The sequence below is a fragment of the Centruroides sculpturatus genome, unplaced genomic scaffold, assembly GCF_000671375.1.
Source record: "Centruroides sculpturatus isolate CEXI.00-Female unplaced genomic scaffold, Cexi_2.0 scaffold157, whole genome shotgun sequence".
In the NCBI taxonomy this organism is placed as follows: Eukaryota; Metazoa; Arthropoda; class Arachnida; order Scorpiones; family Buthidae; genus Centruroides; species Centruroides sculpturatus.
In genome coordinates, this window is record NW_019384522.1 from 125306 (window position 1) to 147238 (window position 21933).

General features: G+C 30.6%; 1 protein-coding gene across 1 annotated transcript in view; it reads right to left on the reverse strand.

Moving 5' to 3' along the window:
* LOC111622781 (ryanodine receptor-like) overlaps positions 1-21933 on the reverse strand; it is a 420607-nt gene that overhangs the window by 122747 nt on the left and 275927 nt on the right. The window contains exons 79-85 of the mRNA XM_023365203.1: positions 13451-13569; positions 13260-13370; positions 12925-13163; positions 11827-11908; positions 2715-2741; positions 924-1060; positions 688-823 (exon numbers count right to left, since the gene is read on the reverse strand). Of these exons, the coding sequence (XP_023220971.1) occupies positions 688-823; positions 924-1060; positions 2715-2741; positions 11827-11908; positions 12925-13163; positions 13260-13370; positions 13451-13569 (851 nt within the window). The remainder of the gene's footprint in view (positions 1-687; positions 824-923; positions 1061-2714; positions 2742-11826; positions 11909-12924; positions 13164-13259; positions 13371-13450; positions 13570-21933) is intronic.

The window sequence follows — 21933 nt, forward strand, 5'->3', positions numbered from 1 at the left end:
GCCACAGAAACACCAAGGCTAGGTTGATTCCTCACATCTGTTGAGGGCATTGCAGTAGCCATGCTTGGGCCGGCGCTGCTTTCACCACCGGTAACCAAGGGAGACTGGAGCCTATTTTTCGAATGTGAGCCTCTGCCTAACCCACGAACGCGGACCTTGTTAACCCGGTCAACATCCGAGCCGGTATCATACTTAGATCTGGTTACTACCATGATAAATATCTCCACAGAATGTGAGTGTGTGGTCACTCTTAGCTTCATTTCTCCCCATAGACCTTACTGGCATGGGTGTCCCTGCCAGGAGCTTGTGCTCCAGCCTGCATTACTCTATGGTTCAGTAAAATTACTGGGCTCTCCCACCACGACCAAATGGTGACCACAGGAGAGTTATTATTATTATTTTTATTATTATTGTTGTTATGTTTTGTGAGTTGTACTCAGTTCACACCGGTGGCTGTGTACAATGCTGGACCAAAGTCAAGGCATAGCAACCAAAACAAAACTAAAATTAAATAAGTGTGTCAGTGTGTGTGTCTGTATTCAGGAATTTCCTAACAATGTGGCATGTATTCAATATAGTGGCCTTCTGTAGTGTGATGTATGTTTATTATTATTATTATTTTCAAATATTATAGTAACAAAATACTTTAGTTTGATTATGATCAAATATATTCTAAATTTAAAGTACCTGCAAAGCATTGGTATCATTACTTCTATAACATATGGTGTTTCACTATATTTTCCTCCAGCAGTAACAAATTTGTCTACCTGTCCCATTAAATCATCTAATGTTGGCATGCTTGATTCTAATTCAGCCATCACAGCTATATTTATTTAAATATATATTATGATAATTTTAGTTAATTAAAAACACAGTTATTATTTAAATATCAATGATATATCATTTAAAAATTTTTAAATTACCTTGTGCTTCAAGGGAATGTTCCTCTAATTTTCCGTGAATGCAATATTGATTGTGCTTATTCAAATGTGGCTCTAAGAATGCAACAGGGAATGTTCCAGCAAAAGCGCCCAAACAATTACCTAAAGCTGGTCTATGTCTAAATAAACATATATCAAATTTGATGTAAATTACATTATGAAATGAAATAAATCTTATATATAGCAAAGCATAAAAATAATAGAGAACAGCAGTCTAGTTTTAGAAGACTAAATGTTTATTTTTATTTTTATCCTTTCTGAACAAAAAATTCTCATTGCTAGCAATCTGCATTGAAAACTTATAGCATAAAAAATTAAATAAAAAAATAAAAAATTTTAGTTGAAAAAGATTTATGTATCTACATGTCTATTTATCCACTATGAAATTACATAAATATTTTTACAACAGATAAACATTTAATCATCATTTTATCTGTTTTTGTATAAAATAGCATTTATTGCTTATTAAGAAAAGTAAATCACAAATCAAAAATAATTCAATTATTTCCATTTAATCAAGAAAGACAAAGAACTGATAATGATATAAAAGCCAGAATCTCTAGAGAGAAGTATGATGCAAAAAATAAAAGTATAACATGTTATGTAAGAAATGTTACATGTCTAATATCTCTGTTGATATATGATAACTATAATATATACTGCTAAAATAATGTTAACTTAATGACTTAAAAATTAAATAGGATTCTGTAGGAATTATATTAATATAGTCAAACCTCAGTTTACTTAATTCAAATCAAATTTCCAAACAAGTTTAAAATTTGATGAAATTTGATTTGTTTCAAAACCAAAACATTTTCCCATAAGAAACAATGTAAAATGAACTAATCCATTCCCAACCCACAAAACAGTCTTTTTTGTTACCTTTTTTCTACCTGTTTTTGGAACATATCCCTATCATTAATCAGTGTATACCTGAATAGGGAAGGATTACATAGTTTTGCTTGTTTAATTAAATGATTTGTTCCAAATGAAATTTTAAGTATGAATATTTTGAAAATATCTGAATGTTATTTAAAATTGTAATATTTGAACTTTTCATAAATAAATAATAAATGTAATCTTTAAACATTTACCTAAATCAAATTTTATATTTTAAAATATTATTATTAATTTAAAAATTAAGTTGTTTATATTTATTCATCCTTCCTTTATTATTTGTATTTTGTTATAATTTTTTAGTGTAAATTTGTTTTGAAAATAGAAACCTTAATAACTGAAAATATTTAGGACACAAAACCTTTTAAGTTCTACAACTAGACTATTGTTGTCTTCAGTTTATGCTATGTTCAAGAATCCATTAAGTATTTAAAGCCAATCAAATTAATTTAGTTATAATTTTAAAATATTAAACAAGATAAGTTTTAAATAATTAAAGATACAGTAGTAAATATAAAGCTAAAATTTATTAAAAATATGCCCCATATATACTGATCTACTTCTAAACCTTCTAACAATGCTGGTTTATTGCACACTTTACTAGTGTTGCTGCTTCAAACAATAGTGCTTTAAATGGAGAAGATGGTGTAGAGCAGACTGCTATTAAAGTATCCCTTAAATGTCCTATAACATTTAAGAGAATAACTTTGCCAGCCAGAGGACAAGACTGCAAACATATCCAATGCTTTGATTTAGAATCCTATCTTCAATTAAACAGTGATAGAGGTGCATGGAGATGCCCAGTGTGCAATAAACCAGCATTGTTAGAAGGTTTAGAAGTAGATTATTAAAAATAAAAAAAATAATATATTATACCTGTCCAATTCAGACTTGATAAATTTTCTGAAAATTAAAAGAAATAAAATAAAATAAATCTTTAGCAATACAAAATAGTAAGAAATTATAAATGTTTAACTAGTCAATATTTTCTATAATTAAATAATTAATTCTCTTAATATAATAATAAAAGACAATTTAATAAAAATTAAACAAAGATAATACAATGTAGAAACAATTGTTTTAAAATAAATTTCATGCAAAAATAATTGTCTAAAAAACATTACTATTTAAATGAAATATAATTTGATATTTAAATTCATATTTATATTTAATGCAATATAAATTTAAAAATTGTGTGCCTGTATTATCTTCATTTACTTTGTTAAACAACAAAATCTAACATTCATAAACAAAATGGCTTTTGATATGCTACATATTCTGATTATCAAATTAACAAATAAAAACTGAAAAGATAACATTTTAATGGTAAATAAAAAAGCTTATATTAAACATAGATATTCTTAATAGCCTAAGATTTATATATTTCATTTTATTTATTATTGCTTATACTATATATAATAGGATTATATATAGTGTGCCAATTAAATAATAAAACTGAGATATTGGTGCATGCTCTACAGCAAAGGTGTCCAACCCGCGGCCCAAGGCAAGCTCCAATGCGGCCCAATAAACTTGTAAACAAAACTGACAATTTTTTTTATTTTATTTTATTTATTTATTTCAACGGCATAAATTCAAAAAAAAAGTTTCACAAAGCCTTAAACCTTTATATATATTTAATTTATGATTATAAAGGAAATATCTTCAAATATAGTACTTGGAAATGTGTGAATGAGGAAGGAATACTAAATAGAGCTAAAGTTGAGACTCAAAGAATTATAGACCCAAATTAGGGGAAAGGAGAGTAAGGCCAAAAGATAAAAAGTAGTGAGAAAGGTTAAATAGACTTTCTGTTAAGCAAATATGGACCCATAATTTCACAACCTTCCTCACTTCTTTATCTTTTGTCCTTTCTCTCCTTTCCCCGCATTTGAGTCTATAATCCTTTAAGTCCAATTCCGGCTTTATTTAGTATTCCTTCCAGTGTTGCATGATTTGGCTACTTTGCACCAAATTTGGCTACCCTCTTTTATTTTGGCGTAAAAAATATTATTTGGCGCATTTGGCTACTTTTCGGTCTACATCTTATTTATAAATATATTAGTCAAATAAAAATGCACTTTAAAATAGTGTTTTGTCATTTTTTATTAATTAGAGACCCAAATAAAACAAATATTTGTGTTTTTCAAATAAATTTTTGCTTGTCTCCTTTATAATGAATTAATTTATCTATTTCTAAGTAAAAATTGGAAGTGTGTGTAGAAGTAATTTTTTAAAATAATCCTTTTTCGTGATAAAGATTTAATACTTATTACTATAATCTAGACATGTTAATCCTAAAATATACAAGTATATTTAAGAATTGGCCACAAGTATATCATATATATTTGTGGCCCAAATCTTCATGACATCTTTCAATGTGGCCCAGAGAAACAAAAAGGTTGGACACCCCTGCTCTACAGGTATAAATAAGAACTACTTTTTGCAACTGGGATCTCTAGTGTGCACTCTTTCCATCCATCAGTAATACAAATCTGAACATGCATTGCTTCTATTTTTAAGATCACTTTAATGAATATATCTCTGTGTTGTTGCATAGGCAAGTGTAGATATGGAGCACTGGGTAGCCATTAAATTTTACTCAAAATTAGGGAAAGTTCCACAAAAACTTTACAGGATTTAAAAATTGGTGATGAACTTTTGAGAGGAGCTTGGGCTTTCTGAGGTCATGCTCATTTTCAGGAAGATCAAGAGTCCATTGAAGACATCACATGGCCAGGTCAGCTAGTTGTTGTGAAGTTAAATATTTCATTCCCCAAGGGACAACAATTAATGCTGCATATTATTTAAGCAAAGAGGTTATGAAAATAAATGTGACAACTGGGAAATAAATGATTTGTCAACAACAATTGATTTCTCTCTCATGATAATGCAGCAGTTCATAGTATTCCACTTATTACATAGTTTTTGCCTCTAAAAACCACGGTCATTAACCACTCCCCTATTCTTCCAATTCAGCTCCTGCTGATTTTTTTTATTTCTGCAAATTAAATCTGTTTTGAAAAACAAACATTTTAATAGCATGCTGAGCATACAAAAAGTAACAACCAAGCAAGAGCATACAAAAAGTAACAACCAAGCAAGTGAACAATAAGCAATTATTTATAGTAACATTGTCACAATGCCAGGCTGCAATTTTTCATTATAATGTTCTCAATTTACTAGTGCACTGCACCTGTACATCATACTTTTCCTGTTAACAATATAGTCATGCCAGTCATCTATCTAACTCTGTTCAGGAGAAAATTTTTGAATCAAAATAACATGACTTCTGGTCCAAATAGGAAGTTCATATATAGTTAATTGGAACCTTCTGTCTTATGTTTTCCATACCTTGTCTCAACTTTCATCTTTCTAACACCATTCTTGAGATTAAGGAAGGACAGACAGTCAGATGACAGTGGAAATTTATAGGTCTACAAATTTTTCAAATTGCAGCCCAACAACTAGAAGGCTTTCAGTGTGCTTTCAACAGTCTCCATGATTGATGTCAGCATTGTAGAGTAATGACAGGAGATTATTTCAAAAATGTCTACTTTTTTAAAAGTAAAGGTTTGTGTTTATGTTATAACAACAATCTCATGACTTAATTGATACACTGTGTACTATTATACAAACATAATTTATATTACATACAGAATGTCCCATATGCTATGTATCGCAGCGCCATCTATGGCAGTTCAAATGTATATATGTAGTAGCGCGCCTGCGCACTGCAGAGTTCTGCTCCGTTATGTACTTCAATAAAGACGTGTTGATTTAGCTGTTCATGAGAATCCGTTTCAATCCTTTTCGTAATCTAATTCCGATGTTAATACATACCACCATACATTTATAAATAGTTTAAAAATTCACAAAAGTTGAAAGAATTGGTATATTTGAATGCAGTTTTCATAAAAGTTATTCTCACAAAGAGGGATTTTTTGGGTAGAAAAAAAGGAAATAGTTCAAATTTTTGTCAATAGAGGGTATTGAACACAAGAAAATCACTGGAATTCCATGGAAAAATTATGTTTATTTTGCATGCAGGCAAATGTTTACACTTACATGCATATCACAGCACTAGAGTACTTGTTCTATGTGTCTGCCATTACCACAAATGACAGTTTGCAAGCGAGTGACAACACTGCTAACTGCAGCATGTAGCAGATCCGGATGGATGCAGGAGATTTCATGGCAAATGGCATACTTTAACGGCACTAAAGAAGATGGGCTATTGCGGTACACATGAGACTTAGTTTCCATTTGTGAAACCACATTGGAGTATTCTGATAAACATGATGCACCACTGTGTGGGTGAATACACAAACTTCCTATTTCTTCGAAATGTCGTACTAGTGTGGCCATCAGCCATGATATGTTATATTTCCTATATTTTTTTGTTATATTAGTATTAGACTTTCCTTTCTCTTTGTCTAAAACCATCTAGAACTTTCTTTTCCCTAAACCTTCCTATAATTTTCTTTGTCTGAACCCTTTTTGCCCTTGGGGGGATTACCCTTTTCGAAGAAATAAAGAACAAAGGAGAAGGGAGTGAGGCCCGGAGGCAAAAACAGAGTGAAAGAATATCAGATCGAGGGGAGATCTCGAGTAGGTAGGAGTGAACAGAGAGGTGCTCCTACAAGTGAAGTGATCTGAGACAAAGCGAACAGAGAGAAAAGAAAAAGGAAGGACTGCAGACGAAAAGTCTACAAGTGAGAGGTGATAAAAGACGACTCAATCCGGAAGACGAAGATTGTAGACGAAAGGTCTACAAAATAAGAAGTGACCTAAGAACAAAAAGTGCAGAGAAAGAGAGAGAGATCATCGAGGGGAGGCCTCTTAGTCCGAAGTGTTCTCCAACCAAGGGCTCACCGAACCTAAACCCGGGTATTTCTACTTCTTTCCTAGTCTATCTCTATATTCTATATTCTTTCTTCTTTAGTCATAAGTTAGTGTAAGTTAGTGTAAGTTAGATTAAGTAATTTTGGTCCTCTTCAGGTTTTTGTCGCGTGAGTAATAGACAACTGTTTTCGAGGTGTACCATTGAGCACCGGTATACGCATAAGATTCGAAAAATTGTAAAGTTGGGATCTAATAAACGAACCTGTTCAGTGAGAAAAATAATACTTTGTGTCGTGAGACTTTTTTTTTGTACCATTTCGCTCGCGGGATCGCGTACTTCTCACTCTGAACATCACACTAGGAAACCAATCCAGTGATTGCTGTGATTGGACCTGAAGCTTTCTTCATTCTCTTCTGTGTCCTAAACCTTTGTAAAGTTTCAGCCCATGATTCATGGCTGAGATAAAAACTTCACCAATAGTGTTTTATCCACCAATGTCAACATCATAATGAAAACCATATGTCAGTGCCAATAACAGGAAAATTCAGAAATGAGCTGTTAATTGTACACCCTGCATTTTATATGCACTCTGATTTACACAATTCCAGTGATTTTCTTGCATTCAGCACCCTCTATCGAAAAAAATTTGAACTATTTCCTTTTTCTCTACCCAAAAAAATCCCCCTTTGTGAGAATAACTTTTATGCAAACCACATTCAAATATACAATCCTTTCAACTTTTATGAATTTTTAAACAATTTACAAATTTATGGGACCCTGTATTTACTACATATGTTATAATAAATAATTGTTCTAATTAAAATTATTTTGAATTTTATTTAGGATAACTCTTTATTTTTAAAAAGCTTAAACAACATAACTGTAATAAATTAATTGAAATAGCAATAATTGTAACTTTGCCATCCAAAAGCAGAAGACTATTTTCATAAAAATTGAAAATCAAATTGCACACGTCTTCATATCTAATTAGTTTCCTTTACTGATGTGACAATGCCGAAGGGCCCCCTATACTTTGGCACCACGGGATCAAAGGGTCAACATCGTATCGGCAAAGACCGCAATGACAACTTCATCAGGACTGACACCACTGTGTCTTCTGGGTAAACACAAAGATCGTTACATTCACAGGTACGTGCAAGCAGTCGTGTCTATGGAAGCTTAGGGTTGAAATGGAGATGGAGGGAGATATCCGGAAGAAGTGCACTCCAAGAGACTATTCATTTAACAAATACCAGTTTATTCAGAGAGGCTATTTACAGGATTTATGAGCTTTTTCACTAACTTGAATAACCATCAAGGGGGGAAGCTTATCATATCAAGAGAAAGAGAGAGCTTACAAAACTTTCATGTGACAACAAATACCCAGAGTTCAAGTAGGTCCCTGATGTAGGTTCGTCCTTAGGCACATCCAAAGAGGTTCAGATTTAATTGAGTTCAGGTGCTAGTTCAAGTTTGGTTAAGTTCAGGTGCTAATCCAAAAATTGATCTAGGAAGCGGCAATGGTGGAGAGCCCTCACACATACATAAAAGTTCACACTCACCGATGGGAAAAAGCCTCCATCATCATTGTCCTCTCCTGTTTATAAGGTCTTCTGCTGGGTTTTTCCCATGACTTGACCTGAAGGTTTAGTACTTCGGGCCCAATGATCGCGTTTCACTTGTTACTTTCGAGTGACGCATATGAGGTGTCACTTTAAACAAGGAACGAAGTCCATAGAAAACATTTTAATCGCTGAGTCAATCAACAATTTCTCGAAATGGAAAATTATCTTATTTCGAACAACAAACATGTTATAATAATTTATAATGATTTTATAATAAAGGTTTCCCGTAAATGTGGTCCTCACACTGATACTGCCAAAAATATCTAATGTGAAAAATGTGGGTAGTATTGATAAAGGATACTAATTAGGTATAAAGACAACTGTACAACTTAATTTTTAGTTTTTTGGAGATAAAGGCTTTTGTCTTTTAGTAGTACAACTTATATTCTATCAAGTTTTTACTGCATGTTTTTAATTCAATTATATTTCTTTAAATAAATTTTACAATTTGGTTTTTGTTTTATCTCTTTGTTTATTTCTATTCATTAATCTAATAATGATTAGAAAATTAATTAGAAATGTTTATATTTAAAATTTTTAATAAATTTTGCTTGATTTTAACTCTCTCTTTAATTACAGCAATTTGGTATTTACCTAGAAAATGTGAAAATATTTATGCTAAAAAACTTTTTAACTCCTATATTTAGACTATTTTGATATTGTTTATACTGCACAGCCATTGTTCCATTCTATAAACAGTAAAAGTTAAAAACTTATGAATTAATATATTAAAACTAAATCTTAAGTTTCATTAAAACTATTTTAAAAGCAGATTTTTTAAAAGAACAAATTTAAATCTTTTTATAAAAGCGCTGTTTGAAAAAATTATTAGAATTAAACATTAATTTAAATTAAAATTGAAATAAGAAAAAAAACAGACTGAATCAGTTTATTCCAATATACAATTTCATTTATACTAAAATGACAAATGTTTAATTTCTGCAATAAAATATTTAAGATTTGTTACTCTCACTTAACTATTCTTGTTCTATAAAAACTTTAAACTAATCCAATATCATAGACAACCTAACATGGCACAAATTTGTGCAAACATATGATCAAATAAATTATTGTGAAGATTGGTATGCAAGATTCACAATCAAACAAAGAAACCATGTTACCAGACAAAGAAGATCAGGTAATTTCACAAGTAGTTTATTTCGCATACATATGCAAGTTCTTAATAAGGATTTCAACGTTGCGTTGCCATACAGAAATGCACCAAATGTTACAGTACAATCACTATCTTAACAATCCCAAACTGACATATATTACTCACAACAATGCACTTGGGTATGAGTCTTAAAACTAATCTTATAAACTAAAGTACAACTAAAATTAGAATAAGGATAGGTTCATTAGGAGGTAAAGAGTAAGTTTTAGCAAAGATAAGAATACCCAAGACTGGTTCTGTATGTTCGATGGGTGAGATGCCATGAGACCTTTCACAATGGTTGATAAGTTCCTTTTTCTTATATCAAATTCTCCTATTAATTTTTCTTTGCAATCCTTAATTCTGTACTACTCTATCACCACCACAATAGGACAGGATTCTTTCCTCAGACTAATCAACGTTCTCTGGTCGTGGTTAACATCGACTCAGAGTGCACAAATTCACATCTGTCTACTTCCAGGTTTCTGAAAAGAATGACGTGCCTCAAGTCCCTTTTGCCTCAAAGTCTTACTCTCCCCTTTGTTAGGCTTACCATAATATTTTTTCTCAAACCGGGACAATTTTGAGAAAATACTCGCAACAGAAAATTAGCCTACTAGGATAAGTACCTATGATTGAAAAGGCTAAATAAAGTAGTTGTTAACAAAATCAACGAGTTAAAAGCAATTTTTAATAACTGAACAATTTTTAATAACTAAATAAGATATGTTTAGTATCTTATTATTAATATTTATTCCTAGTGTGAACTTTTTTAAAAATTCTTTGTTGTTTAAATCGGTACATTTAAAATATGGCAATACATTTGAGAAAGTTCCTATTGCTTGCCTTATGTTTCACACATTTCAAATGATTTTTAATGTTCGATGTCCACCATGAGTTACTAAAAATAATGAAAAGCACAGATCATATTTCACTTTGTCAATACAATCACAGAACTTTTTTTCAATAATCAGTAAACACATGGTTTCTTTTTGGCATAAAAGATATTAAATAAATTAAATATACCGCGCATTCTTTCATTCAGCAGTGCGCTGAGCAGTTGCTGCTGGAAATGACGTTTTTGCTGCTGACGGTTGAAAACACCTTTGCCAGAGAAAGGGCTATCTCAAAATGGCTGATATAAACAATGATTTTCTTTCTGCTATATTTACGTGCATATTAGAAGAAAAGCCATTAAGTTCGATGTTATAAGAAAACAAGGAAATGATGATTTATTTATGGCATTGGCGATGACTGATTCCCAACAACAAAGAAAGTGTGCAAAAATCGTTGGTTACGTTCACAATATCATACCGCAGTATTCGAATGAAATCTTTAAAAGTCATTTTCGTATGTCACGATTAAAAATCTGCTCACTTAAAAGAGCAAAAAACTGATTATTATTTGGTAGTCGAAAAAGATACTTTCTCATGGAGGAGTTCATCTTGTAAGCACTATTTTTAGCGTAATCAAGAGGTGCTGCTAGTGCACTGAAAGCACACCTTAAGCGCGCTGACAGTCGACTTAATAATTGAACACGGGCGCTAAAAGGGCTGCAAGCGCGCTGAATGAAAGAATGCGCAGATACTGTACGAAATAATTGCAAATACCAATCAGCAATTTGAACTCGATTAAGATATGACACGTGCAGCAATGACGTGGCCAGTGTAAGTTTCAGTCTTGCCAACTCTAATTGAAACAAAATATCTAAAAAAAAAAATGAAATAAAAATATCTAGATCTCATTGACTACGTGCTATTATAAATTCTGTGAAAAAATATCTGAATGACAAAATAAAACATCTAAATTCATTAGGCCATATGCTATAAATTTTTGAGGAGAACATATAGACAACATTAAAAGTACTTAGATCTAGATACGAAATATTTAGATTGGCAACAGTGAGTGTAACAGTGGGGTAAGTGCCAAATTGCCATTTTACTCGAGGCTGCACTATTTTTATTTCTTGTATATTCGGCACTTTTAAAATTTTACCAAATAATCGGGACAAAATGACAAACTGGCCGGGACGCTGGGACAACATCGTCAAACCGGGACAATCCCGGTCAAAACGGGACGTCTGGTAAGCCTATCCTTTGTTCACATTAGTTCCTGAAACTGGTAATCTCACCCAAGGGAAAGAAGTTAGGGAGGAAAGTTCTAGAAGGAAGGAGAACAAAGGGCTACTATACTAAACTTATATTAATATATATATAATACAATATGGCTTGTAGCCACATTATAACACTTTGGAAAAAGAGTCTGTTTCCTGTATTGTTTTCGTAAAATCTCACAAATATCATAATAATAATAATAATAACAATAACATGATTTATTAGAAAAAAATATATATTTGAATAATACCTGCTATTAGATAATTCTGGATTTGTTCCCAGAGTGTATAAACTGTTCAGAATTTTATAACAAGCTACTTGAATGTCATCCACTAAAAATAATATTTAAAATTAGTATATTCAGTTTGAATTAATTTTGGTTATTTTTATTTATCTAATGTCATTATTTTTTCAAATAATAAATAAATTCTGTATTTCTTATCAATAAATTTACAAACAACAAAAAATATTTCATTAGAAAATAACCAAATAAACTACTTTCTTAAAATAAAAATGAATAAAGAAATATTTTTATATTTTTTGACATAAAGATCCATCTTTATTTTAGTTCTTATGAATTACTTCTAACAATCACTTTAGATTCAAAATAATTCAAAAATTTTTAAAAATTGTTATGTATAAAAATATTTTATGTTGTTAATTTATGACAATTTACTATAACTATCTAGTATATTTTATCTGGCATGACAATTATAAAGAAAGAATTTAAAGCTTAGTTAAAATATTAAAATTGGCAACAATATTACAAACAAATCTACTGATTTTTAAATACAAACAAATGTACATTCACTTTTCTAAACAAAAGTTTTAGATATTTTTTCAAAAAATTGATGAGAATTCATAGGTTATATCCAAAGAAGTTAACCGATGTTTTTTTGTCTGTACCGCATTTCATCAGAGACAAAAGCTTCTGAGTGTTATCTTTATTATTCTTTATTCACTATGCATTTTGGGTGCAAGATTTTTCTGTAACTTGCACCCCTCATCAGGTGCTACATTTCTATAAATTAGAAATGTAACACCTGATGAGGGGTGCAAGTTACAGAAAAATCTTGCACCCAAAATGCATAGTGAATAAAGAATAATAAAGATAACACTCAGAAGCTTTTGTCTCTGATGAAATGCGGTACAGACAAAAAAACATCGGTTAACTTCTTTGGATATAACCTATGAATTCTCATCAATTTTTTGAAAAAATATTTAAAGAATTGATCTTTAAAGCAATATAAAGAAAACTGCACCATTGATATAATACATATCTATTACTTATATAAAAAAAAATTTAGTTCAAACCTATTGTTTTTTAAAAGTTATAAATAATACTTACAAAGAAGATCACTTCCAAATTCACAAGCAGCTAAATGATCAAAAAGTGCTGTAAGAACTGGCAACAAAACTAATTGTATGTAATTGAGAGATGATGATGTTTTCAATGTAGTTCCTCGTAACAAACTATATCGACCTTGTTGTAAATTCACAACCGTTTGAGCTAAATCATCAGCAGCATTGTTGAAAAATGTCAGCATAGACGTTTTAACAAAATCTGGACAATTTTTTACAATAGTTCTGAAAGATTTTTTAAAAATTATTATTTATTAGAAGTTTTTAAAAAAAAATATTCATTTTAATCTTTTAAAAGTCAAATCATTTCTAAATAGCTACCTAGCATCAGTTGCTCTAATTAATACTTGTAGACCACGAACAGAGATTTTTGCTTCATTTCCAAATACACTTAATTTTGCTCTCAATAATGCTGCTAGTTTACAAAATAAACTATATACAATAAATAAAAATATTTTAATTTATTTGATTAATTTTAAAATTTACAAAAATTATACATTTATAAACAATACCTAGCAACCATTTCTTTTTCTCGAACTGTTGCTACACCAACATTTGTAGCAGTTGTTGCTGCACTTATAAAAAAATTGCGGTGTGCAGAAAAATATTTTTCCATTACTGGAAGAACTACCTATATAAAAATAAAAATCCATAATCCAGAACAATTGAATAATTCAATAAAAAAATAAAATAAGATATTTAAAAGATATTAATAAACAATTTATTGTTAACTAAAACAAAACACATAAAAGATTAAATAATCACATGAAACTATTCATATTTTGTTGACTAGAAATTCTATAATCAAATCTAAAAATAATCAAAATAGTAACTAATAAAATATGATTATTACATCTGTTGACTCTTGTTTTATCAATTATCAGTTTAATTATATTGATAAAATTACTTAAAAAAAGGAAAAATGACTATAATTATCAAGTCATAAGAAGCAGACTCAAATATAAAAACCCATTTTTTATGGGTTTTCAGAATGTTTTTGAACCATCCTACTTCATCATCAGTAACTAATGATGAATTGGGACTATAATAGAATTAAAATCAATAAATTGTTATCCATAAACATATGATAATGAATTGGAAAAATGTTTAAATATATATATATAATATATATATAAATGAAGATGTTTGTTTGTTCACTATGCATGCCTAGGCCATTCAACCAATTTCTACAAAATTTGGAAATTACGTTTACATAATTCTAACTTAAATATAGATAATGTTGTACATCTCACCCCAAAATATTGATTTGCTTTCTATATATAAATTAATTTCTGTCTACATTCATTGCTGGCTTTACATGTAGTGCCATTTTTTGGCAAAAATTTAAGAAAATAATAATCTAAATATAATTCTTACAAAAAAGGATATAATTTTTAATATATATATTATAATCACTTAATTACTGCAACAATAATAAAATGCAAAATAGATGCACTATTACATGCCTTTATGCCATTACTGAGACAGGTAGCAAGCACATAGCACTTGCATGTGTGAAGTCGTGTTTTGCCCTTATAAATCATACTTTTCCTGTTAGCAATAGAGTTGTGCTGGTTATGTATCTAACTCTGTTCAGTAGAAAATTTTTGAATTGGAATAATGTGACTTCCAGATCAAACTGGTTCATATATAGTTAATCTGGGCTCCTGTTATTAAGCTTCCCATATCTAGTCTCAACTTTCATCTATCTAACTTCATTTGCAAAATTAAGGAAGAACATACAACAGATAAATGACAGTGGGAATTTATAGGTCCACAATTTTTTCAAAATGCAGCCCAATAGATACCCTCCAGTAACCAAGGGATAAAGCCATTGAACACTGATAGTAAATCATGGGTTTATGCATCACCAATGGACTGGCCACATACAATTTTCTGGGGTCTTAGGCATTTCAGGACAGTAACCACAATGTATAAACCCCTGCGGACAATAACCCCTTGTTGAAAACCCCGGAAAATATAACCTCCCTACGTAAAAACACCCTGAAATATAATCATCTGACAATAATCTCTAAATAAAAACCCTTGTATTAAAACCCCCCAGGACAATATCACTTTTGTGTAAAAATAAAAGCTCCTGAAACTAAAAGTTTCTTTGAAATTTATTTAACACAACAAAATGCTGATACATATTTTTAAATAATACTGAAAGTTCATATGCACTTTTCAGAGAAACAAATTTTTAATTACAGTCATTTATACAGTAGTTAAAATACTGAAATTCCTGATAAAAATTGCAATTTAATATTATTATTTACATAATATCAGTTAGAGAGAAAGAGATTGTGAGATAGTCCATAATGTTGCAATTACAGTAGCTGCAAACAATGGTAAGGATCTGTGCATTTGAATCAGCATATTTCTTTCTTGATGCTTATGATAGATGGCCAACCAGAATTTGTTTGAAGTAAACTTGTTGTAATGCTTGTTCTCTTTGAAGAAATTCGATGAATTTCCAAATGGTGGGATGGAACTTCCCCAACATTGAACTGAAAACTTCTGTGCCATTTTTCCACTGAATTGTTTGTGTTTGGTAATTCATCTTCAGATCATTGATACATATTCCACATCTCAATGGCATATGTTGGTTGCTATTGTCCATGACGTTGTGGTCTTACAATATAGTAAACTTCAAAATAATCTACAACTAGTGTGATTTCTTCAAGTAGCAATTCTGACAATTCCTCAAAAACACTAACAACGTTATCAGTCGGCACAAATGCAAGAGCTAAGATCATTTTTAATTTCAATGCAGAGTCAGAATCTTCTTGATAATATTGTTACAAACTCTTCTCTTTAATCTTACGGTAAATATTCTGACTTAGATGAAAGAAACATCCTTTAATTTTACAGTCTGAAAATACTACTTTTAAACTGTTTAAAACTGCTACTTCAAAATCAATCATTATACTTGTTAATCTCAAATTTACGTTAGGTGTTGTTAATTTCTCAAACAGTTCAATATATGTATCCTGAGTTTTGTTCTGCAGTAATGCATAAACACACAGATTGGTTTATCCATTTACTAGGACATGTTTTGAAAGTCACATCCGGAAACCAGTGAGGTGTTATTTCCAAGAATCTAAGATTGTTATATGTTACAAAGATTAAGATTCTGTTGTTATTATTTGAACTAGAATTGAATAGAAGGAAATCTTGGCCATCATGTGTAACTTTGTAGCAATCTGGGACAATAATTTCATCAATAGTCAGTGGAACAGGTAGTGGATTATTGACAGCTTGAGATTGACGTCTGATATTGTGATGTAAATGATAAACTGAAGGCAAGTTGGCTTTTGCACCTTCACTTACCATTGAAATAGACTGCATGATTATTTGCTGTGGTGTTTCTTCAGTTTCTTCTGCCAGTCTTTTTATTTGTTGAACTGCTTTAAGAACTTCTTGTGCTAAATCTGGACAATGAGAGTGATTGTTTAATTGCCCCACCAGCTCTTTTCCACTAATTTTAATTTTAGCTTTTCATTTGTCATTTTATGCCTTCTTTCATATTTGAACGATACAACATTATTCTGCTTTACATAAACATAACCTTCAAAAATCTCTTTCTCTTTTCCTTTATTAGATTTTACAAATTTCATCACAAATTATATATATACATGTACTGAAAATATAATAATAGATATTACACAAAAAAACCACCAAGCTTACTTCAAGTAGGCATAAGTTTTGTTTTATAAAATTTTATCAATAAAAATATATTAATCAAAATGTAGGACTATTATGTTTAAAATGAAAAAAAAAGTAAAAAATAGTTTATTTCACAAACTATGAAGACAATACAGACCACTGTTGTGACATTTACTTGGACGCTATATCTTCAGGGCATGAAGAAAACTTTAACTTGCTTGAATTGTAAACTCCATGATTGATTTGCATAAAGTTGATTAATGGTACATATATTTATGATAATGGTTCTTATTAGTTTTTGTGGTTTGTAAAATAACTTTATAGTGTTTGTTAATTTTTCATTTTAGATTTTTTTTTATTACTTTCAAAATTTAAAAACATATTTAATATTATTTACCCCTTGATCATGTATTCTGAACTGGTTATGGTGTGCACATAAACAACAAAAACAAACGTTTTCAAATTCCATCCAAGTTCATCATCAGGCTTTGTTGTTTACGTGCACACCGTAACCGATTCGAAGTATGTGATTAACTACATCCTGGTGTGGTAAGTGGTTATTTACCCATTGATGTATAGAGCGTCGTTTATCTGAAAGCCGGTTATTTGAAATGTCAGTTAACCGAAAGTATTCCAGTCGGCAAATTTAAATTTTCGCTAGTGCTGTGGCACTGCAATCTTTGGCTATATCTTGGGTTACTCCAATATTTTTTTTGTTGATGTGTGTGTTTTAGCTGACAGCACTGGCACTTTTGTGTAGTGTTTTTCTGAGGACTGTGTCTGCTGAATCAAACGTTTTTGATACTAGATTAACTTCTAAAGTATAATTTTTTTTGTTTTTATATTTTTATTTTGTTTGCAAAAATAAAGAAATAATTTTTAACGATACAATAGCCACAATTATTATTTTAAAAAGTTTACATTAGGCTTAACATCAACGAAAATTCAACGTGAAGCGACACGCAACGGAGAAAAATTTCAACACGGGATAGGTTAATATATTTTTTCGTACATAATCGGTTATCCGAAAAATAAGTTATCTGAACAAACCCAGTCCCCAATTGATTCGGATAAACGACGGTCTACTGTATTTCCATGAAAAAATGAGTTTTATCAAATTAAGAGTGTAAGTTTGGGTGATAATTAGTATATATTTGATTTAATCTACAGACATTTAAAATTGGGGTTTATTCTCTGAGGGTTTGATATCTGGGAGTTTCCCCAGGGAATTATTGTCTGGAGGGGATTTTACATGGGGGTTTTTATCCAAAGGGTTATTGTCCTAGAACCCTAAATAGGGGCCAGCTTTATATAAAAGTCTTTCTGAAATGCATCTTCCTTAGCAGATCACTCAAGTGTCACATTATCATAACCAAATAAATCATACTAATTCTAATAGTTTTTCTATAAATGCAATATTTATGAGGACATACTTAATTACCACAAAACCTAAACACCCCCTCTTCCCAATTTCATCTCCTTATTAACTCATAAACCCATTACCACAAACTCCCTTCACTGATACTGCTGAAAGATGATGTACCATTCAGCCAAATTAATGTACAGTAAGTGCAACAATTTTAAGGCACAAAGTAGAGCTCAAAGTTTTTTCTGTGCCAATGTTTATTTTCCTATTTATTATCACAGTGACATTGCTTCATCCAAAACTTCCTATAGCTGTGGTGTGCACTTTATTCACATATTAAGTCTTAGTGTCAAATCTGCTTTCATTATTCTTATGCCACAGGTTTCAAAAGTATTCTTTACTTAGATGTTTTTGCTGGGCTTTATTTTTTTAAGCTGGTTTTACCAGTTTTTTTATGGGATCGCATAAAACCAATTATTCTTGCATTTTTACAGTATTTTTTTTAATATAAACAAGTCTTATATGAAGTCTTTTGGATGTTAAGATTAGCAACTTCAATCACATGCAAGGCCATCACAACCTATCCAACATGAATCATTTTTCAAATATTAATAATAGATCAGTGTTAATTAGTCATTGACCATTTTCTCTTCCAAGAGGAGGTCTTTGTAGTCGTTGACCTCCTCTTGGAAGAGAGGATGGTCAACGACTACTGTTGTTCAAATTAACTTCAACCTCCTTCCACAGAGGTACAGTACTTCCTTTCTATCAGACCATTGGTGTGGTGGCATTTGAATATGAAAATTGCATAATACAAGATTACTGGCGAGCACAAAATATGTTTTAAGTGGTTTTCCAGGGTGCCGAGTTTTTGTTCATTTTTTTGATTTGTTGGCAGATTACCATTTGAAATTTGGCTATGAATGGAACAGTTTGTTGGAGCTAACATTAGAAAAAAAATACGATATCTTAAAAAATTTAAGACATCGTATTTTCAATTGCTTTCTGCTTGACCAATGAAACTGCACCATTTCATACCATCAGAGTATCACAATAAACATGATAATGTAAGCTAAAATAACCAAACTCTATATTTTTTTTCATTTTAATGTTTCTTATAGTATTTGATTTATATAACTACAAAGGTTATCTTACTTAAAAGTTTATCATACCAAGTGATAAATAAAGAATTTTTAATTTAAAATTCTTTATTCTTCTATTGTACACAATTTAAAGAAATTTTAAAATGTTTTAGATTGTTTACTTAGTGTGATAAACTCTTACCTAAGATAATCTTTGCAGTTGTATAAATCAAATACTATGATATAATACAATAGAAGGATTAGTAGTACAAAATAAGCTAATAATCTTAATGTTTGTGTAAGGACCTGAATGGTGGTTCAACTGAGAGGTCCGAATGGAGGTATTAATCCTTTGCCCTTGAAAGTACCAACTAATCGGTAACCCCCATTGTTAAGCAAATCTTTGAGGGTACCAATTTGTCGTTACCCTAGTAAAAATCAATTTTTGTAAAATTTATCAACAACAGATTGATTATCAACAAAATTATCAACAACAGCACTTGACAGCAACATCTTGTCTATCATCTGTTTCACATATTTTTCTCCAGGCAATGTTTTGTTGACTTAAAAAATTTTAATTAATGTTTTTTTTTCTGATAATTTTTTATTTCATTTTTAGCATATTCATGTAATAATAGAGAGGTTGCGGCCGACATTTTAAATGCGAAAATGTGTACATCAGACGTTCAGCGCCGCTTTCCTATAAGCCTAGAAGTTTGACAATGGTGTTTGGGACAACGAGCATGATTCCACTGACTATCCAAACACCATTGTCAAACTTCTAGGCTTATAGGAAAGCGGTGCTGAACATCCGACATACACGTTTTTGCTTTGAAAACGTTGGCCGCAACTTCTCTAATATTACTATAATAAGTTCATTTAGCTATAATAAGTCAACATGTTATAAATATTCAAGTTATGACCTTCAGTTCTGACATTTTACAAATTTTTTATTTTAAACTAAAATATCAGCAAATATTACATGTATTACTACTGGCAAATCATATGTTTATAACAAAAATTTATATTTTTGCTCGATATGAAGTGAATAAAGTATATTAGTTCATTATATTAGTTGATAGCATAATAAAGCTTTGATTTCAAACAAATGTTTGATATAATGTGTGATAATTTCACAACAAATAAACATACATGCGTAAGTGTTATATAGAGTTGTACAGAACAATATTATATGTCTTTCTGGCTCATTGTCAGCAAAAAACTAGGTAACTAAACAATGTTAATTTTGACAAAAAGTTAAAAATTATCAAGTTTAAATGTCAATTCTGATATATATTATTATTTTTCTTATAAATTTTTCTAATAAAATGTATTGAAAAATATCATATTTAAAACTAAAGATATTAATAAATGTATGTGATTTTTTTCATATGAATATAATGATAACTTGATTTTTGGTGAATTTTTAAAATAATATCACCTAACTGACCTATATTGCATTTGGACTGTTTTCAAAATTAACGTAAACAAGATGGAGGTGGTTTAAGATCTCATTAGATCTTAAAAATCTCCTTTTACAACACAAAAGGGAGAAATTAAAAGTCTCAATTAAACAATAAAAGTTTTTTTTTGTAAAATTTTAAACAAAGGAAAAATGATGTTGAAAAGACCAAAGTCGATGGAAACATGGTTAGAGAAGAGTCGGGTTTAGTCATGAAGTTGACCTCTCCTGCACCCCTCGACAGGTGTCGTTTGGCACCAGATGACAAAGAAAGACCAATTAAATGACGACTTTGGGGGAAAAGTTATAAAAATCGTGCGAATCAAGGATGTAGTGTTCTTGGTCTGTAGTGCTCCTCTCCCGGAAGTTTGTGATCCTGCAGTTCACCAACGAAAGATTTTTTGACATCCAAGGATTGTTCTTTGCTCTCCAGAGTCATCCAGATTTGCCCAGGTCCACCTATTTGCAGGAAGACATCTCTCGAAGCCATGCTGTGCACCCTAGAGCCGTCGATTTTCACACCACCATCATTGGAAGAGGAAAAATGATAGACTGAACATTTGGACTTTTTGTGCATACTTGTTTCTCTCCCTTTGAGAGGTGTTATGCCTTATCATAAGAATTGTTGTAAGAGATTTTAAATTTTATTAAATAAGTTAAAGATGGAAAGCCTGTCTCAGAGAGTTTTTTCCACTCCCACACAATAGTTGTGACTGCACAACGATGATAGTTGCACCCAGTCAGCTAACCTCACATTTGTTCTCATTTTTTGCCCAGGCAATGACAGGTTTACCTATTAGTTTCTGATAAAACAAAAAGTTGGTTTGTATATTTTAGTTTGATACTTATGATTTTTGATAAAATTATATTAAATTAGTAAACAAAAATAAAAATTTATGTAATTAATGCCAAATAAATGTGCCATATCATTAATCAGGGTATAATAAGGCTAATTTAATGATTAGACATACAGTAATTTGGCTATAGGTAGGTGGTTAGGCCTCCACTGAATGATAAATTTAGATATAACCATACAGGCTATGAGGGATATGTATAGTTTTATCTAAGTTAGTCGAGTAATTAATTACTTTGGAAGCAAAGATGTGGATAGCATAATTGGCAATGCATATGCATGGTATGTAAGAGTTACAGGTTTCAGTCTCATTTCAATCTGATCTTTTCTTTCAGAATATTTTAAATTTAAAATTAAAAATTGAATTTATTTTTATTATTCAATTTATCATTAAATAGCGACGAACTGACTACCTATAGCCAAATTTCTTTAATCATTAAATTAGTCTTATTATGCCCAATTAACAACTTGACAGTTCATTTGGCATTAATAATTGAATCTGCTTGTTGTATAGGTTTTAGGTTATATAGGGGTCATACATATATATATATATATATATACAC